Source organism: Heptranchias perlo, chromosome 9 (assembly GCF_035084215.1).
Source record: "Heptranchias perlo isolate sHepPer1 chromosome 9, sHepPer1.hap1, whole genome shotgun sequence".
Classification (NCBI taxonomy): domain Eukaryota; kingdom Metazoa; phylum Chordata; class Chondrichthyes; order Hexanchiformes; family Hexanchidae; genus Heptranchias; species Heptranchias perlo.
In genome coordinates, this window is record NC_090333.1 from 65,087,271 (window position 1) to 65,114,780 (window position 27,510).

The 27,510-nt window shown below is 40.4% G+C and overlaps 1 protein-coding gene across 1 annotated transcript; it reads right to left on the minus strand.

Moving 5' to 3' along the window:
- Positions 1–58: 58 nt before the first annotated feature.
- On the minus strand, positions 59–27,178 carry ro60 (Ro60, Y RNA binding protein). The gene is made up of 9 exons (XM_067990644.1): positions 27,083–27,178; positions 22,628–23,243; positions 19,686–19,906; positions 13,995–14,141; positions 9,808–9,945; positions 9,599–9,718; positions 7,511–7,624; positions 6,657–6,803; positions 59–5,027 (listed from the first exon to the last, which is right to left on the minus strand). The coding sequence occupies exons 1-9, from the start codon at positions 27,086–27,088 to the stop codon at positions 4,875–4,877; spliced, it is 1,662 nt and encodes a 553-aa protein (XP_067846745.1). The 5' UTR covers positions 27,089–27,178; the 3' UTR covers positions 59–4,874.
- Positions 27,179–27,510: the final 332 nt, after the last annotated feature.

Genomic DNA, 27,510 nt, shown 5'->3' on the forward strand with positions numbered 1-27,510 from the left:
CACTCAGGTAGTGTTGCGTGATGGAGAGACAAGAACAACAAAAACAAAGGGCATTAAATATTTTTCCTAGCACTTTATTTCAACTGGATTAAAGAATATAAAAACAATTGAATGTGTATAGTTAAAGTAAAGGCAGTTTACAGTAACATTCATATTTGTACAGCATCACATTTAGTTTGACAAGTGGTGTTAGTGATTAATTTCCTTTCAATGTGGCAATGTCCTACTTCTATGGAAAGAGCAGCTCTAGAAATTACACAGCAGTAATCTGTTTTAAACTGCCAATGCTACCTGGTAGATTCTGCCATTAGGTACATGGAGACAGATAAAAATCCAAAGTTCTGTGAGACATATTTGCAAAAACAAGAATAAGTTGAACACGGCTTTAACAAGTTTTAACTAAATATGCATAGAGTTTTGTGCCAGTGGCAATATCTGTTTAATCAATCTACACGGTATAGATTTTTAAAATGACAAAATTAAATCTATAATCTATACAAAATCTATTTTTCGTCCAGCATTATTTAAATACAATAATTGTATGACGTGATAAGTCATATTTAAAAGGTTACTATTGATCTTCATTTTATGTTAGCTAGAAAGACAAAAATGTTACTTTGCTTGCAAACATTAAAGTGATTTGATCAAACTACACAATCTCACAAAGTGTTATGTTTTCTATGCAAGACAGTGTAAAAGATGAGGTATAATTAACACGCTTGTATATCGAATGAATATGTGAAGATGACAGACATGTCAGTGTAGAACCATTGACAAACTTGCACTTCATTTTAGGTACATGATAATAACTCCCTAGACCATGGCAATTTTATATTATGTTGTTCAGACCTGCAAACCACAAATGAAGAATTTTAATATTTTACTTGTTTCTTTGGTCAGATTCAAAATATTGCAAAAGCACAGGATAGCATTTGTATTTCCAAAAACCTTTTATCTTATCATTTTGAAAACAGAGACACTCCTCTGCAATGTAATTTTGTTCAACAGAAATCAGGCAGTCAACAAAAGACATTGTGTGGAATGGAAAAGCTGTAAAATTGCAAACTGAATTGTTGCACGTGGATACCTGCAAACAAAAGCTAACCGCAACGAATTTGGAATATTCATATACAATCTGTTGAATGTGAATGCAAATATATATGAAATACAAAGGGAAGAAAAAATAAAAAAGCTATATGTGTGACTGTACAAATCAAATAGAACATCAGTGACTGCCATAAAGACAGCAGAGCAGCAATTAAAAACAGACCAGAAAACCCAGTGATTTGAATTAAGTATAAAAGTGAATTGTAGGACAGGTGGACTGAGTTCAAGACCAGCTTGTGCCACAAGCTCAATTTTCAATTTCAAGAGATTATGTGCAGTTTGTTATTTATGGCTGAATCAAAATTCAAACATCGATTGTAACGCTGAAAATGATCACTTTGTTCAAGGTGCAGCCAAAAATGCAAATGTCAACACTTCAATTTTGGTAGATGAATGTAAAGATCTTGACTAAATGGTCATAGACTTTAAACACACAAGTACCTGAGTATTTGCATAGAACATAGCATGAACATAGCATATACTTTTACATAGGAATCCATGACAATTTCATCACGATCTTTCAGTTCAGTTGGAAAACTACAAAAATCAATGCAGTCACAAACAGATGTTAGTATTGTTAATGACTGCCTTCTCTGATGCTGCCCACACCCACTTTTCTTGTTTTTTAAAAAATATTTTTTTATCTAGCTGGTCCTTCAGTTTGGAGGTGCAATCTGAGCAATAACTTATTAAATTGCCATAGCGCAAGACCAAAAAACAATGCCGTAAAAATTCAGCAAACTATACGCTGGCCTTTGAGACTAGGTTCAGCTTAAATGACCCAAATTGTTGACTCACTAAGATGTGCACTATTGTGTTGTTGCAGCTGTAACTGACACAATATGCACTCATGCCTGGAGTTGATTTTCAGACAATCTTCTGAAATCCTCCAGTTTAGACATTTGTTCTGTTCAACCTACATGGAAATACTTATGTACATTCCTAATTCTTTACCCTAAAACAGATTTTAACCTGATTAATGGCGGCTGCTAATGTTTTCTATCGAATTATTTTACCTAATGGTGCAACAAAACCCAATTGAGGCTTTGTTTGTCTGACAGACCAATTACTATTCTGGTATTTCACTATCTTTTTTAAGGCCCTAATTGTAGAGCTCTTTATTCCAACTTTCACTCTCATTAAATTTCTATTTTTCCTAGCCATCATTTTCACTCGATCTTCCTGGATCTACTTGCTGCATTATATCTCATTGGACCCAATCTGTCAAATGACATTTACCATTAACATTTTAATATGATATTGTGTCATTTTTCTATGGAGGAATGTACTTTGGGCAGGTGACATCAGATGCAGATAGCTAAAAGGTCTGGCCATATCCCTGTTTCTGTACGCACCTCACGCAAAGGGCAATATCACTCATTTGGTGGATCTCAATCAACCAGTTATGTGGACAGGTTATCATGCTTTTCATAACATGGTTTCACAGCAACCATGCATCATGCAAAAAGCAACCAGTATACAAATACAGAATGCACCAAACCATCTATCAGCCATCAGCAACCACCACCTTGTTCATTAACTTTTGGCAGTCAATCCTACCAGCTTAACAAGTGGCTTACTAAGTAACAGACCCACTCCATACAAGACTTCCAGATCATCTAATCGCAACAACCTCCACTGCCATGCCAAGTGATTTAAACAATCTGATGAAAGAACAAAGAAGACTGAGATTTCAACTTTTGAAATTTTAAAAGTAACAACATTGTCACGTTAGTACCATATGCATTTCATTGCAGTAGCTGCAATTCTTTTCCACTTCTAGAGATTAGCTAAAGTTTGTATTGTCTTGGGCAAAACAAAACAAAAAAAATCCAATAAAATACCACCTACAGTTTAACAGCTTCTGAGGCATTCACAAAAGGAGGCTGCACCAATGCCACAGCGAGTTTCATACAGATCCTAGGCTTGGTCTGTGGTCTTGCTCAGTTAGCTGATCTCGCTAGGGTGACTGTAACGGTGCTACTCGGTAACTTTTGCCAGAACTGTGTAGACATTAAATCAGGACAGGATCAAGCTTGCCTGTAATGCTCCCATCCAACACCAAGCTACTTGCCAACGCACATTGTTCAGACTTACATGTGATTAATGGCCACTTGTGCGAGGTACTGGAGCCTGAGTAACGGCTTCCAGAAGGGAAGCAGAGAGAAAGTAATTGTTTACAGAGAGTTCACAAAAAGGAATGGTGCTAATGACCTAACATAATTGCACAAGAAGCAAATTTTATGTTGAAGAAAACTGTTTTTCATCAAAATTTTCATGTTTTGATGGATTCAAGTTATCCAAGGCTTATACTGGTTAATACATTTTATTCTTCCCCACCCCAATTTTTATTCTATGGCAATTTTAACATCTCCATACAAGCCCCCCTGCCTCCCATTCACATGCTTAACATTGGTGTGTCCCTCGTGTTCTGTTCTTCCAAAAAAAACACTGTAGTGGAATTCCCAGTCACCACTATACAACATACTCACAACAGCTTACACTTCCTTAAACGACCAAGATATTTTGTCCTGACAAAAACTGAATTGTTCACCACCAAAAGTTTTTTTTTAAAAAGTGTCATCACGGGGATAATTCTTAAGTTCTTTTCAAATAAGATCACGTTGGATCCATGTAATTTTTGAGAAGAAGTTTGGCAACATACTACGAGCTGCATAGGACCCTCAGGATCAAAAAGAGATGGTCAGATCAGGAAAGTAATCTGTGTCAACTATGGCTTGCCTTATGTACAGCCTCGCATACATGTTTGGTATGGATTCCAGACTTCAAACTATCTAGATTGACTATCAATGCATGAGACAGTTTACTTTAATGACTGATTGTTAATTTCAAGTAGCAAAGCCAACACTGCAAAAGAAGACTTAATCATTAACCTGATCTCATTGAGTTACATTAATCTTTAATACATCTCCAGCTCGCTCTTTTCCACCCCTTACTTGTTGACAATATCTACAAAAATCTAAGACCTGTAACAAAAGAAAGTGCTGGTGAAAGATAATTAGATTTTTTTTTTGTGGGCATGCCACTTACGGCTGTCTTTTAAAACTGACTCTTGTAAGTCTAACAGCTGAATAATTAGAAACTTAAAAAAAAAGGAGCATACTTGCCTTTTAGAGTCTACTTCATTCAGCACAATCCGCCTATAATAAACTCTAGTTTACTATACTCCCACGCTTGCTTTAATGCCCACTTCAGCCTTTTTCAATTCTTTTTCATTAAATTGCTATTAAAAGAATTACAAAGAGTACAATGTGTTAGAAAATTTCTTTGTCTTAGAATATTCCTGTGGCCTAATCCTCCTCGAAAACTTAATCCATTTCCACGATTGAAACATCTTAATTCTAGTCAGCCTGTTCACGACAAAACAATACAATTAAACAGTGTTCTCCACTATTACATTTAACCTATTTACTGTCAACGTGATCTCATGTAAACCCACTGAACAAAAAAAAAGGGAGCACAACTTGGGTTATACCATTACTCTACTTAGATGTTACTAGTTAAGGTTACAAATGCCTCGACAGTGGAAAGCTAAAAGCACACTATAATTAAAATAATCTGCTGTGACAGAACAGTCGCAAAATCCAATGACAGTCATTCCATTTACAGTCTCTCCTTAAATCTAACAGGCACTCTACCAAGAAACTAGCAATCCGTAATGTGAGTCTTCCATTCAAGCAGTCCTAGAAACCTGATGAGTAATTACTCTTTAACTAAACAATTCAGTGGCATTTTCTTCCAATATTTTAAATCAAGTCTAATGCGAAGTTTCGGATAACTTCCAGAGCCCCAGTGTCAAAGCCACAGATATCCAGCATGCCTCTGTCATCAGGGTCAGCAACGGTGAAGCCATTAGAAGACAATCCACAGACAATCAATTTAGCTGGAATGCCCATTTTCTGGAACAACAAAAATAAAAGAATAAACGAACAAACTCCTGGCAGCTGAAGGTGATCTGAACTGACCAAGAAATAGCTGTTATTTATGCTCTTTTAGATGTGTTTATATTATAGAACCATTTGGGAAATATTTCTCTAATGCAGCCTGAGGCTGCTGCTGCTATGGAACTGCCCTTTCTGTTATTCACAGTATGGGTACAACAAGCAACTGTGCATACACAGTTGTTTGGTCACAATTTTTCTAACGATTGGACTTACTGGATGGTTGGGGAAGGTCTGTTCAGATGACTGATCAGAAACTTGCTCACTCTTGATGGCCAGAAAGGTTGTTGCCCTATGCTTCTAGAAGCAGCATTTATACTGCTGCTGGATTGTCCCTGGAGGTACCAGTGAAAATAACCTTTTTTTTTGGTTGTTGGAGTGTTTAGAGACACAAGTGTTACCTCATTCACCATACAGCTCTGCCACCAAAGTCAGGGCTGATGCTGGTGGAGGTCTGTAAGGAGAATGCAGCATTTACTTCAACTTAGTTCATACATTTACTAGTAGCAAAATACATTCGCTTTGGGTCAGAGGTTATCTTAGTACAATGTCTTACATCAACTGGGTTGGAATCACAATTAACAGGCAGCCTTAATTAGGATCTGGGCTCTGCACTCTGAAAATTCCATGCCGTTTATACCAGCAAATGATGCTGAACAGCTGCAAAACTCAGGAAACCAGATGAACAGCTGAAGCAGTCTTTGTATTCTTTTCAATCCACAGATAATATCTGAGGGACGTCTTTTCCTCCCCTCACCCCTAAACTTTCTCCCCTCTTCTCAAGGCAGTGACACTTGCTAATCACAGATACTGACAGTACTCTGCTAATACACCCAAGTAGCCAGGGAAACGGAAGACAATTGTAGTAACCCAATCTCTGCCCAAGCCAAGATCTTAGCACAGAGGACCAAACTGGAGTTCCTCCTGGTCAGGATGGCTCAGTAGCACAATGGTTGGTACATTTCCCACTGAGCCATCAGGGTAACTCATTTTGTAATGAGCTTTCAAGTGTCAAAATTGTTACATATTAAATTTCATGTCAATATTTATTCTTGGATAAATAGGAAATTACAAAAACGTTTAATTGTAGGGCAATTCCCCATTCCCATTCCTGAAGATATTAACTCCCATACTGGGGTACAGTTTCTCAACCACTGAGCACACAAGGTGCCTCATCCAAGTGGCTATTATTGAGCTTTATGGAGAATGTTGGCAGGTGATCCAATTGTGGGGATTATTACAGTGAAGCCCAATTCTGTCTTATCCGAGTATTAAACAAAGGTGCTCCCACAGCAGGATTTGCCATTTAGTGATCAGGGACAGGAACCCTGGCCGAGTTGTCCTTCCCTAATCCAGGAGTGCTGTAGCCAATCAGCAACCCCCTACTGCTGTCCTGGCCAAGACCAGCCAACTCAGCTCAGACTAGGGAATGATGCAGGCATCTTCCTAATCCTAGACAGAGAGGAGTGACAGCACATTTCTAACAAACCGTAAAAGTTCAAAATTTTTAAAAATTCCCCATCTCGAACCTTAACTGCCTTGTAAAAAAAAAAGGCCACATTACAGGATTATTATGAATTCTCTCACCTTTCTGTATTCTCTTAGGGCTTCTACAGGATGGATATTTCCATAATAGGTCTCATTATCGGTAAAGACAATGAACACATCTGCAGCAGTTTTTGTCTTAACAGCCCACAACATGGGGAGAGAACAGTCAGTGGCACCAAATGGGACCTATTGAAAACATTCAGAATAGTCTTGACTGTTAAAAAAAACAGCAAATAAGTTTCATTTCAGTCCTCTTTTATGACCATTTTTCATGTGGGAAAAAGCAGTAGGATTAGTTGGATTAAAATCTGAAGAGACAGAGATTCCAATTAAATGAAAGCAAAAATTTTTTTTTAATTAATGGGAGAAAATCACTGCCCTGTATTCAAAGTTAAAAATTTTTTTTTGAGGAACTTCATGCAATAACTTGGGCCAATATGTGTAATGTTTGCAAGACTGGGTGCAAAAATATATCTTTTCACTTAGCCTTTGGATCACAGCAGCCTCCATCACCAAAGTAATGAGCACCAGAGTGTGTTGAGAACTGAGCTGAGTGAAGAAAAATAAGGCTGCGGCACTCATTATTAAATTAATTAATTTGCTGGAAACTCATTTCAATATATAGTGGAAATTTGTATGTAACAAGCTAATGATTAATTTTTAAGAAAGACACATGATTAACGATGTACCCTCCTTAAATTAATTCTGAAATAATTTTTTAGCCATGTGAGTTTCTATTAATTTATATACAAAACTTAGGGAACAAAATTACCAAAGGGGGGGAAAATACGGTTTTTGGTGTTTACATTAGTGATCTCCACAAAGTTGCTAACAAGAGGAAAAAGTTAGGAGGCTCTATGAAAATTGATTTTGTTGTAAAAATTTTACATTACCGCATGCATGGCAGTAAATACTTCATCCAATGCCATTTCTGAAGTGATGCGTAATGGAACCATTTCACCAGAAAAAGCAACTATTGTAGAATTGGTTTCTGTGCGTGCAACCACCTAAAACAAAATAAGAGAGAACTCATGTTGATCACTTCTCTTAGACAGGACTCAAATATTCATGTATCATAGAAAAAAGAGCGGGTCTTTGGCTCAATGGTATCATTCCCGCCTCCAAGCCAGAAGGTGCTGGGTTCAAACCCGGCAGTCCCGGCGAGTAGAGACCGTGGTGAGCTCTGGCTCTGAATTCTAGGTCGGTATCCAGCAGGATACTTGCATCCGGTGGCTGTATCGGTTGTGGGACTCCATAAAACCCTCCTGCCGTATGGGACTAACCACCTTATTGGCTACTAGGAAGATGGTTACGGCCATGGAAGGAGCGTTTACATCCTGGCCTGTCAGACTGTTAATCAGCCTGCAAATCCTTCCACTACTTCCATTATTCTCCAAGATATGAACACAACCACAGAGATATATTGGTATGTGATTTAACAGCTGCAAACATGTCAAACATTCCTAGTTTCTCACTATAAATATAAGTAAACAAAATAATAACTTACATTTTAATCAGACTCCTGGTTGCTTGCTCCAGACATACTGAATACAGTCATTTCCAATTTTCATAGTTAGTAATAAAAACAAAAAATGCTGGAAACACTCAGCAGGTCAGGCAGCATTCCACAGATGCTGCCTAACCAGCTGAGTGTTTCCAGCATTTCTGCTTTTGTTTCAGATTTCCAGCATTCGCAGTAGTTTGCTTTTGTCCATAGTTAGTAATTCATCTGGAATTAGTATTACAGAACTCTGCTCTTACAAGAGTATAATAGCACAGAAAGCACAGGCAACAGATTATTATTTGATTTATTTATGCTGTTGTATTGTGCATCAGTAGGTACTGACATGGGGTGTCCAATATCTTTGATGGCCTAATGCAATAGGGAGATGTCACAAGTCTTTGGATGTTGAGATCTATTGCTATCTATAAATATCACACTATACAAGGCAAGCTTTAATGCCAAACTCAAATAAGATATCTAGATTACTATGAATTAAAACTTAATTGGAGAGCCAAAGGATTAAAGACAGGCAGATATTTAAATAGCTTACACTGATTGCTACAGACATAGTAACTACAGAAAAATATTTATGTTTGGTACAGGTCCAAGGTTTGCAGTTTGCAACTATCCTTAAAAGAAGAAAATAATAACAGGAGTATTTTCATCCAAAGCATTTCCTCCCCCATCCATAGATAATTAAAGATCAAGATATCTAAAGAAATATTTCAATAGCATATTTTGCCTGCCAATAGAGCAAAGCTACTTTAGGTCTCTGCTGCTACCATCTTAAGATGCTCCTTTCACATACTAAGAAGACAGCCTGCATGTGTCCTGTAGTTCAATAGAATCCAATGTTTCAGACCAGCCTGAGGCCCAATAGTGAGCAAATGGGATAAGCTTAACACTAGCTGGGTACTTTTACTGCATACTTCCTGGAAGCAACTGGTAGTTTATCAATATACTGTGCCATGGAGCAGCAGATTTAGCGATTCTCACAAAGTAGTTAATCACTTAAATTCTCAACTAATTTTTATGGGTTGGAACCAAGGGGCTTCCCAACAAAAGAAAAGGGGGGGGGGGCAAGAGAGGGGTCAAGAGAAAGCAATTATTCAACGAGGTCAGCTTTCAAGCGTCACCTGGTTACACAACAGCAGAAGCTCGAGAATAGACAACTGACCTCTCCCTCCTAAATGCACCATTTACTGGGGAAAGACAGAAATAAAGTGTGGAAGAGAAAGAAAATGGAAACTTTTTTCCCTTCAAAAGGCAAACATCAAACAATGATTAATCTGGAAATCTTGCAGACATGGTCATCTATTATACTAGTTTTAAAATTACTTTTTTATTAATATACAACACAAAATTGTTAGTTTTAATGCAAACATGTTTGCAGAAAAAGAACCCAATATAATATCAATATAAGCAAAAAAAATCCAGAGAACACAAAAACAAGAAGTTGTTTGTGAAAGTATCTTACCATTGACATAGCTGCAGCAACACTGAACGCATAAAGTGCTTTGCATCCGAGAACCTGGCTACACATGGAAGAGCTGACATCCAAGGCCAATACAAAGCGCTTCCCTGTTGGTTCTACATTCTGTAAAAAAAGGACCCAAAATAATTCAAATCATTTATAGTCCACAAAACATGGATCTTGTGAGATTGGAAAATAACATAATTTATTACCTTGAAAGCTTTGTAAAATGCTTGATCGAGTACTACTAAAATTTCTGGATCAGGCATCCACTTTAGCTTTCCCCGGTTTCCTTTTCCTGCTTTGTATGTTTCTAGAGCTACCAAAATGTGAAATGGATGGATTCGAGCCTGGAAGTCAAACAGTAATACATTATTGACAAAGTATGGTACAACCTATACACGGTTCAAAACTATGGCAGTACATTTTTTCCTTGCCTAACATTCTTCTCTCATCCCTCTTTTCCTGAAGGTGGTCACTTGTATTAAAGTATGCATTCAGAGTAGTAACAGCCTCCAGTACTTCACCCAAGGGACCCATATGCTGGAATCCATTATTAAGGAAGTGGTAACAAGGCACTTAGAAAATCATAATATGATTAGGCAGAGTCAACATGGGTTTTATGAAAGGGAAATCGTGTTTGACAAATTTATTAGAGTTTTTTGAGGATGTAACTGACAGGGTAGATAAAGGGGAACCAGTGGATGTAGTATATTTGGATTTTCAAAAGGCATTCGATAAGGTGCCACATAAAAGATTGTTACACAAGGTAAGGGCTCATGGGGTTGCGGCTAATATATGAGCATGGATAGAGGATTGTTAAAGGACAGAAAACAGAGAGTAGGGAAAAATGGGTCATTCTCAGGTTAGCAGGCTGTAACTAGTGGGGTGCCACAAGCATCGGTGCTTGGGCCTCAGCTATTTACAATCTGTATTAATGACTTAGATGAAGGGACCGAGTGTAATGTATCCAAGCTTACTGACGATACAAAGCTAGGTGGGAAAGTATGCTGTGAGGAGGACACAAAGAGTCGGCAAAGGGATACGGACAGATTACGTGAGTGGGCAAGAAGGTGGCAGATGGGTATAATGTGGGGAAATATGAGGTTATTCACTATGGTAGGAAGAATAGAAAAACAGAATATTTTTTAAATGGTGAAAAATTATTAAATGTTGGTGTCCAGAGAGACTTGGGTGTACAAGAAACACAAAAAGTTAGCTTGCAGGTACAGTAGGCAATTAAGAAGGCAAATGGCATGTTGGCCTTTATTGCAAGAGGGTTGGAGTACAAGAGTAGAGAAATCTTACTACAGTTGTACAGGGCTTTGGTAAGACCTCACCTGGAGTACTGCGTACAGTTTAGGTCTCCTTATCTAAGGAAGGATATACTTGCCTTAGAGGGGGTGCAATGAAGGTTCACTCGATTAATTCCTGGGATGAGAGGGTTGTCCTATGAAAAGAGGTTGAGTAGAATGGGCCTATATTCTTTGAAATTTAAAGGAATGAGAGGTGATCTCATTGAAATATGTAAGATTATGAGGGGGCTTGACAGGGTAGAGGCTGAGAGGTTGTTTCCCCTGGCTAGAGATTCTAGAACTAGGGGGCATAGTTGTCAGATTAGGGGTCGGCCATTCAAGAATGACATGAGGAGGAATTTCTTCACGCAGAGGGTTGTGAAGCTTTGGAATTCTCTACCCCAGAGGGCTGTGGATGCTAAGTCATTGAATATATTCAAGGACGGATAGATTTTTGGACTCTAGGGAAATCATATGGGGATCAGGTGGGAAACTGGAGTTGAAGTTGAAGATCAGCCATGATCTAACTGAATGGCGGAGCAGGCTCGAGGAGCCATATGGCCTACTCCTGCTTCTATTTCTTATGTTCTTATGTGCACTTCAACAGTGAGCATCAGTGGGTTATTTGATTATGAGGACTATCACAAATGAGCTCCACCCTGATCCTGAACCCATCTTCATGTAGTATCACATCTTCAAATTTTGAGAGTATTCATTCTTAGCTAGGCTTCACAGGATGCTAGCCCATGAAACCTAGCTGAGGGGTGAATAAATGGAGCAGGAGAGGGGGTGGAGAGGTGTGAAGAAATGGTGAAGTGATTCAATAAGGATGACTATGCATTTCCTAATGGCTGGTTATACAGCAGAAACATGACAACAGGTCAATGAATGGTCTTTGTAAGTGACAAAAAGGAAAACAAAAAAAAAAAATGGAAAAATAAGAGTAGCTGGATAGTAACCAGGAGCAGGAACCTTAGCCAACTTTCCCTTTCTAGACAAGAGACATTGAGGAAAACAGGAATGCTCCACTCTTGTCTCAGATGAAGTTGGCTGAGTACAAGCATCAAACTTAGAATCATCATCTATATGGCTCAGTACAGCACCATGAAAGGCATTTATTCACTGAGCCATTAAGAGCCTAACAACAAAGCAACTATGCTACCAACCAAACAAAATTTATTGATATCAAAAAAACTAGCAGTATACAACTATTCCATTTGAGACAATTTTTGCAAATAAATGTAGTTATTTTTAAATTCTACACAAACGTTTAAGGAATAGTGGGCTCCCCTGATGGCTCAGTGGGAAAAACAATTGCCTGGCAATGGTACTGAGCTATATAGGACAGAGAGGTCCTAGGATAGATGTATCTCTGGTTTATGCCGAGTCATGCAGTGCCACTATTGGTCTCAGCAGTCCTGCACAGGGTGAGGGTAAGAGAAGGAACATCAGCCAGAGTTCCTGATTCTGATTGCTACCCACTGATTGCTACTGGCAAGTGCGTGCATATGGATGCCAGGGAGGAACAGGATCGAGCTCAGCTGCAACGCCTACCATGGTGATACCAGCCTGCTGACATTCACTGTCTGTGCTCATGCATGAAGAATGGCCACTTCAGTGAGGTACTGGAGGGCTGCCAACACCTTTAGAACCACATCCTGGCAGGGGCCACTGCCTTCAGGAAAGGATGGTAGGAAGGGGAGAAAACTGGAAAAATATTAAAACAGAATATTTACAATAGGAGAAAACTGTGAAATATAGAACTGATTCACCTTATGAAGAAAGTATTGATACTTGTAATATCAAATGTAACATCCTTGCAATAGGGAGCACTAAAATTCACTTCAGAGTCCCTAGGCTAGGGATTGTAAACAAAAAAAATTATTTCAACTACAGTTCTCGGAGACTTGGGTTGGCTTGACAACAGGAACTCGGCAGTTACAACTCCGTTTATCATCCACATCATACAAAGTACCCACAATTTGATGGTAAGTTGGTAATCTCACTCTGAAGCCATAAAAAGGTGGTGTGAGAAATGGAAGTGTCACATTGATGCATTGGTGAGTGTTCATCGGACATTGAAGTGAAGGAACATTGTTGCATAGAGTAGAGGAAGCTTTACTTTGCAACTAGCTGTGCCACTTGACAGTGACACTGGGTCATGAAATATGTAAATGTTCCTATTTCCCAGCACTAATATCCCCCACCTTATTAAGCCAAAAATTCTCGAAGAAAAACTTCTCAATAGCTCTTCTGATAAGCTCATTTGAGAAAATATATCGTTAAAAATCAACATTTTAGCAGCTGAAGAATATTCTGAAAAAGAACATAACTTAATATCCTGCACTGCATCAAGAAAATCTAAAGTTAGAAGACTATTTTATTAAGAACACAATAATTAGAGCATTAATTTTAGACCCAGTTTCCAACATGCAGACAAATTATGCTTTTCCACAGCATTGCCTGGAACTCGCTTGGTTCAAAAGAAGAAAGAACTTGAATTTATATAGCACCGTTCATGACCCCAGGACATCCAGAAGCACTTTACTTTTTGAAGTGTAGTGATTGTTGTAATATAGGGAAACATGGCAGCCAATTTGCACACATCAAGGCCCCACAAACAGCAATGAGATAATGACCGGATAATCTTTTTTTTAGTGATTTAGTGGTTGAGGGATAAATATTGGCCAGTACTTTGAATATTACCATGGGATCTTTTACGTCCACCCGAGAGGGCAGACGGGGCGTCAGTTTAACGTCTCATCTGAATTCCCATCCTTGCTTGTTTTCAGCGTGATTTTCATAATTATAAAACTACACCTGCAAGACTGGATGAAATTCACCGTGATAAATTAATAAGTAAATCATATGAAATAAGCACATTGCAAGTGTTGAGCACATAAACTATAAAATACAGCAATGCAAACATTTCCACATAAGGAAATGGCTTATTAGTGTGTTGTTCAGGAGTAAGTTACCGTGCTCCAAATTGTTTTTAATTAGTTACTGGTTGTTAGCAGGTGTGGTTGCAAGCAAGTTGTTCTGCCCTGACCTACTGCATTTGAAACATTACATATATTCAGATACAAGACACAATACCATACCTTCTTTAAGACAGTCTCATTTTTCAACCTTTCACACACCATGGTAACCTCTTCACTTCTTGGTTTAAGAATGGAATCTGAAGTCATTTTCCCTAAATTTTTGAGCAATGCCATAACAGGCATATCCTTCAGTAATGCCTTCCACACCTAATAAAATAAAGCAAATGTATTATTCTGCCAAAACATGTGTTATTCTTATAAAACAAAGATTTGCATATTAAAGCAATACGTAATTCCATTTTAACATTGTACAATAGGTCTTCAAGGTGCAATACAGTGAATGCATGGGTTCAACACAAATGTTCCATATTCAGTGTTGTTGGTAGGGGGTGGGGGGAGAGAGACAGATTCTCACATGGGTGCACTAATTCAGTAAAGTTTAATATTATTCTTTATCATACTACATCCACTCGAATTGTGAAAAACACAGCCAGCTATACAATTATAGATTTTGTCTGGACAGGGAGCAGTTTGACACTAGGTTGAAGTACTGGTGGTTACAGGTCTATCATTGGTGCTGGAAGCAATTTGAGATGATGAATTAAGAGTGTCACACAACAATCATATTGCATAACACTTTAGAAAATTAGTTTCAAGTATGATTTATCCGACAGCAAATTTCCCATGGAGTTTTTATTTCTCAATGGAATGGGCGTCGCTGGCGAGGTCAGCATTTATTACCCATCCCTAATTGCCCTTGAGAAGGTGGTGGTGAGCTGCCTTCTTGAACCGCTGCAGTCCGTGTGGTGAAGGTTCTCCCACAGTGCTGTTAGGAAGGGAGTTCCAGGATTTTGACCCAGCGACAATGAAGGAACAGCGATATATTTCCAAGTCGGGATAGTGTGTGACTTGGAGGGGAATGTGCAGGTCGTGTTGTTCCCATGTGCCTGCTGCTCTTGTCCTTTGTGGTGGTAGAGATCGCGGGTTTGGGAGGTGCTGTCAAAGAAGCCTTGGCGAGTTGCTGCAGTGCATCCTGTGGATGGTACACACAGCAGCCACAATGCGCCGGTGGTGAAGGGAGTGAATGTTTAGGGCGGTGGATAGGGTGCCAATCAAGCGGGTTGCTTTGTCCTGGATGGTGTCGAGCTTCTTGAGTGTTGTTGGAGCTGCACTCATCCAGGCAAGTGCAGAGTATTCCATCACACTCCTGACTTGTGCCTTGTAGATGGTGGAAAGGCTTTGGGGAGTCAGGTGAGTCACTCGCCGCAGAATACCCAGCCTCTGACCTGCTCTTGTAGCCACATGTTTGCCATTGCTTATCTACCATCATACCTTCTAATCTAATATTCCAATCTACCTTAGCCAACTCATCTCTCATACCTATGTAATCGGCTTTATTTAAGTTTAAGACTCTAGTTTTTGGACTTAAGTATGTCACTCACGAACTCAAAATGAAATTCAATCAAATTATGATCACTCTTCCCCAGAGGATCCCTTACTATGAGATTACTAATTAACCTTGATAGAGAATCTTCACTAAACTAATTTTGTGTGAGGTGGCAGAGTCACCAAGAAGGAAAATAAAAATAAAATGAAAAGTATTGCAAATATTAAGTTTCAAGGCATGCCAGTTATTTTGAGAAATATTATTAGGAATCAGTGAAGCAGAATCTTAGCTTTTAAATAATTAATATGAATTTAGAGGTTTGGCTAAATAACAGTAGAGAGTGTGGGGTCATTTTTCAGAGATTCAGATTACTCTGCAGGCATGGAGGGCATCCTAAAAGAACAAATGATGAGGCACCTGGACAAATATAGAACTCTAAAAGAAAATTCTTTTGGGGAAGATAACAAACCTTGTTGACAGGGGAACTCAGTGGATGTTGTTTTAGATTTTTGCAAAGCTTTTGAAACAATGGGCTCGATATTAGGAGGGCTGCGGGTTCGCGGCAGGGGGGGCGACTGGGCGCGTGGGTAACGCGCCCGGTGAAATCAGTCTGCCCCGCGCGTGATCGCAGCCTAATTGGATCCACTTACCTGGTCTTCCGGGTTCCCCACTGCTGAGCTGCGCGGCGGGCGGACTGCGCATGCGCAGTAAGGTCTGTCAGCTGGAGGAGCTCTATTTAAAGGGGCAGTCCTCCACTGACTGATGCTGCAACAAATAGGAAAAAGTACAGCATAGAGCAGCCCAGGGGGAAGGCTGCTCCCAGTTTAATGATGCCTCACTCCAAGGATCATTGGATGGGGTGAGGAGGAGGAGGGGGAGGACAGAGATCTTCCCACCGGCAGGAAGGAGGAAGCGGCCTGCCTCTGCGACCAAGAAGGCCTGGCTCGAGGCGGCAGAGGAGGTCACCTGCACCACCAACATATCACCCACCTGCATACACTGCAGGAGGCGCTACAATGACCTAAGTAGGTCAACCAAAGTGAGTACACTTACTCATTCCCCTACACTCCGTCTGCCACATCACCGCCCCCACCTCACATCTCCTTCTGCACTGCCAACACTACTCTGTCACATCACCCCTCACACCCACTCAAACCTCATCCTCATCTTACCTGCACTTACTCACCTCGCCAGTACTCATCCCGCCACTACCACTCAACCCAATCCTCATACAATCTCATGGCTCTATTTCATACTCACCCTCTCATGCATCTCTTTCACGGTCAGCCTCACTCAACCTGCCACTACCTGTGCTGCAGCCACAGGGCATGCATCACATATGTGCAGTAGGAAGCGTAAGGCAAACGTGTCGTGAGCATGAAGGGGATGCACAAGGGTCTCTAAGGGTTTGTCATGGTTTTTATTTATATTTAATTTCTGATCAACTCACATTACCTATTATATTGGCACCACTACTGCCACGTCTTTGCGAATCTTGTCTGGTTTGCACAATAATGCCCTTTCCTGAGGATCACAATGAAGACCCACAACTGATGCCACCCATTGTGTCACTGCAGAGTGGGTGTAGGTGTATTTGCAGGGCTGTTTTGTGCAGACAACTGAGAGACGTTGGCGATGTCCCCAGTGCCACCCTGGAAGTATGCGGAGGCGAAGTTGTTGAGGGCAGTGGTGACTTTGACAGCGACAGGTAAGAAGATGGTGCTCGGGCCAGCCGGGAGCAGCTCGGCATGAAGGAGGCTGCAGATTTCCACGACTACATGTCGAGTGACTCTGAGCCTCCGTGTGCACTGCTGCTCGGAGAGGTCCAGGAAGCTGAGCCTCGGTCTGTGGACCCTGTGGTGAGGGTAGTGCCCTCTACGACGCATCACTCTCTGCGGTTGCCCTTCCTCCTGCTGTGCAGGTGGATGTGTCACTGCACTGTGTTGTGGAGCTCCACGTGTCAGAGGTGGACGGCGTGGCCGGCGAGGCTGGTGATGCTGTTCGCCCTCCGAGGAGGTCATGACTGCAGCTACGGCGGCCCCCATCCGGAAGATGTACATCTGAGGGGGTCCGCAAGGTAGGTAAATGTGTCTGCACACCGGGGTAAGTGTGCAAATTGGTGAATTTTATTGTTAGGAGGAGGGTGGTGGAGGCCAAACTTTGTCCAAAGTGACAGAGTGGCCTCCTGTAATGAGTGAGGGTCTCCCCCACCCCCCCACCCCCCCCACCTGTCAAATGGACCTTTGCAGCTGCCACAGGCTGACAGCTGCAACACGTCCATTTCAACTGGGACTGTTTCCCCCAGCACAGGAAACAGTCCCAGTTGTCTGTAAAATCCCACCCCTCCTGAAATATTCCCTTAATCAGGTCTGTTAACGACCTAAAATACCACAATAAATACTGTCAAGTGGCACCCCGCCGGCTTTAATTGCCTGCGGGAGTCCCACATGCGGGGGCTGCGCCCGCAAGTCGCGTCTGTGGGGAACCCGGAAGTGGGCGGGTTGGAGCCGGGCTCTCGACCCGCTCCGGGAATCCCCGATTTTCGGAGCCCCCCCGCCAGGAACGCACCCGATAGCAGGTGCTAATATCGGGCCCAATGTCACAAAGGAGATTGGTCTGCAAGTTGCAACACATGGCATAGGTAAAATGCTTCTGAAATAAGTTGAAAATAGACTGAAACAGAGAAAGGAAAACGTAGTTGCTCATATAGTTGGATCAGTACGGAAGAAGATAACTAGTGGGGGTTAGTCAGGTATTAGTACTGGGGCTATTGCTGTTTACAGTATACATAAGTGACTTGGAAGGGGGGGGGTCACGAATAAAACGCTCTATGTTTGTAGGTGTTCCTTCAAAAAAGGGGAGAGGGATAAACTCGGCAATTACAGGCCAGTCAGCCTAACGTCGGTGAGGAAACTTTTAGAGACAATAATCCGGGACAAAATTATTGGCACTTGGAAAAGTATAGACTAATAAATGAAAGTCAGCATGGGTTTGTTAAAGGAAAATCGAATTTGACTAACTTGATTGAGTTCTTTGATGACGTAACAGAGAGGGTTGATGAGGGTAGTTCGGTTGATGTTGTGTATATGGACTTTCAAAGGGTATTTGATAAAGTACCACATAATAGACTTGTTAGCAAAGTTAAAGCCCAGATGACACAAAACTTGGAAATGTAGTAAATAATGTGGAGAATAGTAAAAGACTTCAGGAGGACATTGACAGACTGTTGAAATGGGCAGACAAAAGCAGACGAAATTTAACGCAGAGAAGTGTGAAGTGATACATTTTGGCAGGAAGAATGAAGAGAGTCAATATAAACTAAATGGTACAATTTTAAGGGGGTGCAGGAACAGAGAGACCTGGCAGTGTATGTACACAAATCTTTGAAGGTGGGTTGAGAAGGCTGTTAAAAAAGCATATGGGATGCTGGGCTTTAATAATAGAGGCATAGAGTACAAAAGCAAGGAAGTTATGCTAAACCTTTATAAAACACTGGTTAGGCCTCAGCTGGAGTATCGTGTCCAATTCTGGGCACCACATTTTAGGAAGGATGTCAAAGCCTTAGAGCGGTACCAGGGATGAGGGACTTCAGTTATGTGGAGAGACTGGAGAGGCTGGGGTTGTTCTCTTTTTAGAGCAGAGGAGATTTGATAGAGGTGTTCAAAATCATGAATGGTTTTGACAGAATAAGGAGAAACTGTTTCCAGTGGCAGAGGGTCGGTAACCAAAGGTCAAATATTTACGGTGATTGGCAAAAGAATCAAAGGCGACATGAGGAAACATTTTTTTAAGCAGCGAGTTGTTATGATCTGGCATGCACTGTAGATTCAATAATAACTCTCAAAAGGGAATTGGATAAATACTTGAAGGGGAAGAAAATTACAGGGCTATGGGGAAAGAGCAGGGGAATGGGACTAATTGGATAGCTCTACCAAAGAGCTGGCACAGGCTCGATGGGCCAAATGGCCTCCTTCTGTGCTATATCATACTATGATCCTAAACCAAGTTCAAAATCTTTCTTTGATTGATGGTCAAGGTCTGCTTTCATCAATTGGTGAGTGTTAACAATTCTGCTACTGCTTAAGTGCTATCGTGAAGTAGGGGAAGGTAATAGGCAAATAAAAATCAGCAGAATGGTTTTTCTGGGATGTTATCATACATGTTAGCAACCAGTTCAACAGCAGCTGTCTATCAATTAGAAAATGCCATTTGGTGGAAAGAAAATAAGATTTTTTAAAATTGGAGCTATTCTACAAATACTATCACAGATGCTGCTCAAATAGCAGCTTTTTGATAAATCAGATGTAGGTGTCATTAGTTTCATTACACTGCCTTGGTGGCCAAGGAACAAAGCATTTACTCACCTCCTGTGACTTTAGGTGATTAGTCAGTAGGTGCTCCCGGACCAACCTGTACTCCTCAATAAGTTGGGCAACCTCCTGTTCATCTCTGGTCATTTTTACTCTCTCCAGAGCTTCAAAATACTTCAACAGCTGCTGAATTCCATCTGAATTTTCCTTATCCTTGTAGGCTTCTTCAACCTCCTTCCAACCTTTCATGATATATTTGGTGACCAAAGTGAGATCTAGAAAAGACAGAACAAATTGACTTAAAATATCATTGTCCACCCTTGCCGTGGGACAATGTTTTTGGATTCACTTAATATGCACTGGTGTATTCTGAAACAAAACAGTTGCATACTCACATTAAATTTCAGTCGTTTTGTTTCCTTCAGGTCAAATTTCCCCAACAATCAAGGAAAATCGATAAAGTCCAAAATGGTTCTAATTTTCCAGCATAATGTTGACAAATCTATCTATATATATATTTTGCTTTTTTTTTACTGCATCCCTACAAATGATGGCCAACTTAGCAAATTGAATTGTAAATTTAAATACAGTATTTTGGTTACCTGTTTGAAACATGGGCACAAAGTAAGGCACCGATTCATTAATCAAAATCTAAAAGTACAGCTCTTTCAATTATAGATCTTTATTGGCAGGCAACTACAATTTATGTGAAATTACTTATTAGTTCATTCTCAGTAAACTAGATACATATTGCAATTCCTCTCTTTCCCCACCAACACACCCAAATTATGTCCACATCTCCTCATTCTTCTTAGTCAGTCGGTAAGATGATCCAGCCCAGAGACCTCTACACAGAATAGTGCCAGAGGCACTCAAGCATTTCTCACCAGGCCCTTTCTTTTTGCCCCCAAACCATCCTCACACTCAAATGACCCATGACTGGTCCAAAATCATCCTTGCACAGGAAAGCTAAGTATGAAAGTCAGACTAAAGTACAATTTAAACTTAAGTCTTCTAGTCAGGAGTCAAAAGCTAGAAGGCTATTTGACAAACATGATATAAATGACACTTAAGTTTAAAAGTACACATCCTTGACTTCTCCTCGATGGTGAATTGGTGTGATCTTGACCAGTTCAAGTACAAGAAGAAGGGCAAGAAGAAGATACATCAGCCCAGACGTCGGGTCTTACTTTAGCAATCCTTACTGACTAGCCTCACAACACTATTAGCTTAGGCTGTAAGATAGTTTAGTTTCTTATCCACCTGCCCTTTTATCTGGTCAGTGCTGCACGGTCCAAAATAATATCAAAAGCCCAGTACAAGAATCAACAAGATTTATTAAAAAAGATTCAACTTTCTCAAATGGTCCACCTATTAGTAGCACCACTGCTGTATATAGTCAGGAATTTATTAGAAAGGCATATTCCAACAGCACAAACTAATTCTTATGGTTACAGTTTGGTTACAATGCTTCTTCGACAGCACCTCCCAAACCCGCGACCTCTACCACCAATACATGGGAACAACACCACCTGCACGTTCCCCTCCAAGTCACACACCATCCCGACTTGGAAATGTATCGCCGTTCCTTCATCGTCGCCGGGTCAAAATCCTGGAACTCCCTTCCTAACAGCACACGGACTGCAGCGGTTCAAGGCGGCGGCTCACCACCACCTTCTCGAGGGCAATTAGGGATGGGCAATAAATGCCGGATTTGCCAGCGACGCCCACATCCCATGAACGAATAAAAAAAAGTTAATTTGTTTTGTGAATTCGATATTCACTACCTACATTTCCATACTTTACTGCTTTTGGATATATAATCTAATTGCCAAATAAAATGCATCCATTTTTTAAAAAAAAGTAGGAAAAGTCAGTTAGTCAACAGAGATGCAAGATTTAAACAGGCAGAGTTTGTGCCCACCCTCCGCCATATATCGATTCTAGCTTGCTGGGTAAGAATACATTAATTCAACTCCTCTAGCAATGAATGGTAGGACCCATTGCGATTCCTGGGTCCATGATTTGCTGATCTAGGGCACTATCCCAAAAGGGAAGAAAAATTAAATAATCACATGGTCAGTCACCTTAGGCTGCTTGTGACAGACTCCAGAAGAGCATTCATAAAAACTTAAGGACACATTACATGGCAATGCTCAACCAGCGAATGGCTGGAATGCAAAGATAGCAAAACAGGGAGGGAAAGGGAACATAAAACTAAAATTTAGGGACAGTAACTGTTGCTCAATGAAAGGGGAAAAAAAGTCACAGAAGTTGCGAGGAAGATGAAGTGAAAAATGTCAAGAAAAAGTAAAAGAAGGTAAGCAAACAGGACTCCAAGATATTTACAGAAATGTACCATTTAAAAAAATTGCATTCTGAAAAATAGCAGCAGAAGCACGTAACATGTCGCAGGGCAAGTCATTTAAGAAAAGCCTGCTGTAGACACAGAATGAGGGAATCTAAACTTGACAAAATCTGATGCTGCGTTGTTAAGTCCCAACTGACAAGCTTGCAGTATTTCAATAAGTTGAATCTAAATACTGTGGCATGGGATAGGTAGTTAAGGCCCACTAATAATATCAACTGATTATTCTGTTGCTTTTGCCAGACATTTTATCTCCAAATTCAGGTCACTCCTCAATTGCGTTACAAAAATAATTAGTTTAGTGGAAACTTCAATCATATTCATCCCAAAGAAGTAGCGGGTAATGGCACTGCCTAGCAATGAGATATAGCAACTAGATAGTCACAAATTCAATTACCAGCCTGTACCAAGTTAACTGGTCTCAGCCAGGGCGTTACAATTGTTCCTAAGTGCCTCTGGAAAGTGCATGCATGTGAACATTAGTTGGGAAGAAGACTGGCCTCCAGTTTACAACTGAATAACTTGCTGGCACCCATGGAACTGTACTCCAGCAAGAATCTGCATCTTCCAGCGAGGAGGTGAGAAAGTTGGGGGAAAAAAATCAGTACTACACAATATTGATACTGACCTTCATTAGCTGGCTTCAGATGTGACAACCGAAGCAAATCTTTGTGTGACCATCCTGCTCTGCGCTTGTACTTTGTAACTGCCATAGCAATAGCCATCCCATCTTTACTGTTGTACCAGTTTGCCACTGCTTTCCTCAGGGCTCTTCCCCATATACCACATTTCATCCCTCCACTGAGATCCTTTCTAAACTGGATATATGTAAATAGATGGGTTGGAATGTGACAGATTTCAGCCAGAGCTTTGTATGCGGCTTGTTTCGTGGAAGCATCTGAGCACTGTGTGCAAAGAGCCAGAGCGAACAAAGTAGGATCTTGTGTGGCCGCTCTTCCTTCGACACTGAATGTCTTTATCTCCTGGACAACCTCTGACCCTTTACCTTCTTCTATCAGTCTCAATATGGCCTGAGCATTTTCTTTCCCAAGCTTTTCCTCACTGGTGTAGTATGTCCCACACTCAGAACCAAAACAGAGAAACCGACGCAGGCGGGTCATGTCGGTCACCTGCCACATGTAACCATCTTCAGAGTTTAGTACTTGCTGATCATTCAATGGCTCCACCTGGTGCGCTGATGATTCCGATGGCATTTTAACAGCTTTGAGGCCATCTGTGATACACTGTTGAATGGAAAAACAATATATTTTATAAATACCCAGGCTAATCTTTACAAAAAAGATGACAGTACTTCTTTTCTATTGCCCTATCAAGTAATATGCAAGATTTTATGTAACCTTTATTATTTGGTTATCTGATCTTTCAGAGTTTACATTTGAGCACTAATAATAGTGCTAAGAAGGAACCAAAATAATCCATGCTGAAAACACTTAAAAAAGAAATACATTACTTTAATTAAGATCCCTGAAGAACTGTGACAGATTCTAAGAAAATAAACAGGGGTTTCTCGAGGATTAAGAGATTAACATGGGATTTCATTTCTTTCTTTCTTTCATTTATTGAAAAATTATTGTTAAGGGTAATACATATCATTTGCCTAAAATTCAAAAGTAGGACCCTGAATTATGGAGGAATCTCTGGAACATCAAGCTGCAGGTATCAGTCTCAAATCACATCCATGGAGAGCAATGCACGTTTAACAGACCAAAATTACACTGCCAACTGCGTTTTCCTAACATCACACCGTGGTCAAGCACAAAGGAGCTCTGCGCCCTGAGCAGTTAATTTTTAATGCTGGGAAAGTCTGTTTTCTCATAATATTAAAAAATATCCCATGTACAGTTTTAAGAGTTTCCAGGAAGTCCAACAAGAGTATGCTGTGTTCAGCACAAGCTCAGATCAGTGAGAAATGGCCTCTGGGTGTTACCTCACACAGCTTGGGATTGGTGCACTTGGGATTCAAATCAGAACCTGAGTCTTGCGTTACTTAGCCACTTTTACGTTGATGGATGCCCAAAACTGCTTCTCACTGATGCAAAAGTAGCAATATTAATGCCACATTTTATTGTCCATCTGAGATTCAGAAATATATTTTTTAAAGTTCATATAGCCATTAATTTATTTTGCTTTTCTACTACACAGTATCATTTTCCAAGAGCTTCAACCAAGAAAGTGATGTTTTATAACACTAATTAAAAATATTTAGAAGAATTTCCCTTACAGGATCGCTTCTTACAATAAATGCAGTGTCAACCTGACAGTTCAAGCCCCACTCGAGCACTTGACTGCATATTCTGGACTAACAGTGCAGTGCTGAGGGATTGCTGGATTGTCAAGGGTTCCCTTCTGCAGAAAAGTTGTTAAACCAACCCAACTGGCCCATTCTAGTGCTTCAGGTGCATATTAAGAGAAGAACAGGGAATTCTCCTAGGGTCCTGGCCAACATTTCTACTTCAACCATCACTACTGAAGAGGTTAACTGATTTAATTGTCACTTCACTTCAAAGAATCTTCAAGTTTGAGGCTATATATAGACTTTGGTATATTCTCTAAATCTCTTTAAAAAAATTGTAAATCTTCAGCTTAACTTAAATAATATGAACTGAATAACATGCCCAAGAACATCAACCGAGGTTGTCTTGTGTTGGCACTTTGTCATTATGTGAAATACCTATGTGAATATCTAAGAAAAACAAACAGCCTAATTATATAGATGGTTTCTACACAATACAAAAACATTAAGACCATAAGAGATATGAGCAGGAGTAGGCCATTTGGCCCTTCGAGCCTGCTCCGCCATTTAATAAGATCATGGCTGATCTGATTTTTACCTCAACTCCACTTTCATGCCTTTTCCCCACATCCTTTGACTCCCGTGCTGATCAAAAAGTTTGTCCAACTCAGCCTTGAATGTATTCAATGACTCGGTCTCCACATCTTTTTGGGGTAAAGAATTCCAAAGATTCATGACCCTCTGGGAGAAGAAATTCCTCCTCATTCATGTCTTAAATGGACAACCCCTTATTCTGAGACTATGCCCCCTAGTTTTAGATTCCCCCATGAAGGGTAACATCCTCTCAGCACCAACCCTATCGAGTCCCCTCAGAATCTTATATGTTACAATAAGGTCTCCTCTCATTCTTCTAAACTCCAATGAGTATAGACCCAACCTGTTCAATCTTTCCTCATAAGACAACCCTACCATACCCGGAGTCAACCTCGTGAACCGTCTCTGAACTGCCTCCAACACAAGTATATCCTTCCTTAAATAAGGGCACCAGAACTGTACGCAGTACTCCAGGTGTGGTCTCACCAGCACCCTGTACAGTTGTAGCATGACTTCCCTGCTTTTATACTCCATCCTCCTAGAAATAAAGGCCAATATTCCATTTGCCTTCCGGATTACCTGCTGCACCTGTATGTTGACTTTTTGTGTTTCATGTATGAGGACACCCAGATCCCTCTGTATCGCAGCATTTTGTAGTATTGTTGCACAATTATGCTTATGGGCATTCCCTGATAATAAGAATTGAGCAACTTTGTAAACATACTTTTCTTTATAGCCAGTATTAACTCATTTTCAAGCCCACAGCTAGTTTTAGTCACTACCAGCATTTCAGCCAATACTACCAGCTCTTTGTTTCATGTCAGTTCCATTTTAATGACTGGATTTACAGTAAGTTCATAGACCAACTGGATGCTTTTTTTCTCCACAAGGGCACTTTCTATTGCACTTGAAGGTATTTTTTTCAAAAAAAGATTTACACCAAGACATGAATGATTTAATGCGTAGAATAATCTGTATGTACACAAACGGTTGCAGTATGGTAAAACGTTTACAGTACCATAACTTCAAACTATACTCACTAAGAACATTTTCTAAACTATGATGTAAAATTACTTGCACAACTTAACTGGGCAGTTTTGCACTATGTTATTGCTGATAGGGTTATAAAGAGTACAATATACAGTTATATTAAAAAGGAGAAAAGAATTGAAATCAGGCCTCCTCGGCATGCTGGTTTCAACATTTTCTTTCTCAAGATTTGTTTGTAATTAATTGTGCCCCCAGCAGGAAACCTTGCATTTTAGGTTAGGTATTACCAAGACACATTAGTGTCTTGGTAATACCTAACCTTTAGTGAAACAACTGTAAATAAGTATCCTGATCATTCTTGGATGTTGAGCTGGAGTTGTGGCTCAATTCTAACTCACTAGCAATGAGTATATGGCACTCCAAAAGCAAAAATGGATTTCTTTCTATAGGCTGGGAATGACACTATCCCTTTTTAAGTGTCCTTATATCAGGATACCTTAAAATGGGTAGGACTATTTTGATTTCAATACAATATATACTGAGTCTACTGCAACAATTCAGAAACATTAAAGGTGACAGCACATGAATTACACCATACTACAGTTTCTACTCCTAGCCAACTAGTCTCACTTAAAATTACCAGACTTCAAACAATATTGCTTAATTTAGTAATAGCCAAACTGGAACTAAATGAAGGCTACCTTTATACTATTTACATTATCCAGTTAGCTGTTCAAGATCTGTGATCCAGACAACATTATGCCTTTAGTGAAGGTGTTTGGAAATTTCCACCACTTTTAGGTATGAATTTCAAACGGGTTGCAATAATGAAAATGAAAATATTTAAGTTGATAACATTTTAATGTATATATAAAGCCTGGTTTGCACAGCAATGTGGAAATCATGTGGTATATAGTCCAATTTTCAGATCGCTTTTACCAAAAATAATTGATTTATGTCTCTAAAAGCCAGGGATTCCTGACCATAACTAAACTTTTAAATATGAAATTACTTCGCTAACGCTTGTGGTGAATGGATATTACACATTGTACGTATAAAGTGCGAAAGAGAATGTAAACATCAGTTAGCCCCAAGACCATCGCAGGCCTCTCTGGTCCCTGTCATTAGCAAATGAATCACGACACCGCTGGTTCGGGGGGGGGGGGGGGGGGTGGGGGCAGTTAAATCCCCGCTAAACGGACTAATTATCCACGGTGGGACCAGAAAACACTATATAGAGATTACCTCCATGTTGCGATCTTTATCGTTGGAGATGTCTCCGGTAGTTGTCCACAGAGCGCCCGGGGACCTCCGTCACTAACAGAGTCCCCCCGCACCGTCCGTTACCACAGCAACATCCGGGTTTCCACTCCCGGTGACATCATCGCCAACCAATCGCCTTCTCCGCGCTCTGGACTCCACAGCGCCACCCGCGGCGACACGGGGAACGGTCATAGGGTTCACCGTCCAGCCAAGTGTAAACATCTCCTAGTGGTCACAAGATAAATACAGATGAGGGAGGCCGTCGGGGCCCATCTTTAGCTTAGCCATTCTGAAAGACTTTACTTTCCCCGCAGCAGGGCATCCAGTTATATATTTCTTCTTCAAGTCCTAGATTTTAAAAGAAAGAATTAGCACCTTTCACAACCTCAGGAGGTCCTAAATTGCTTCAT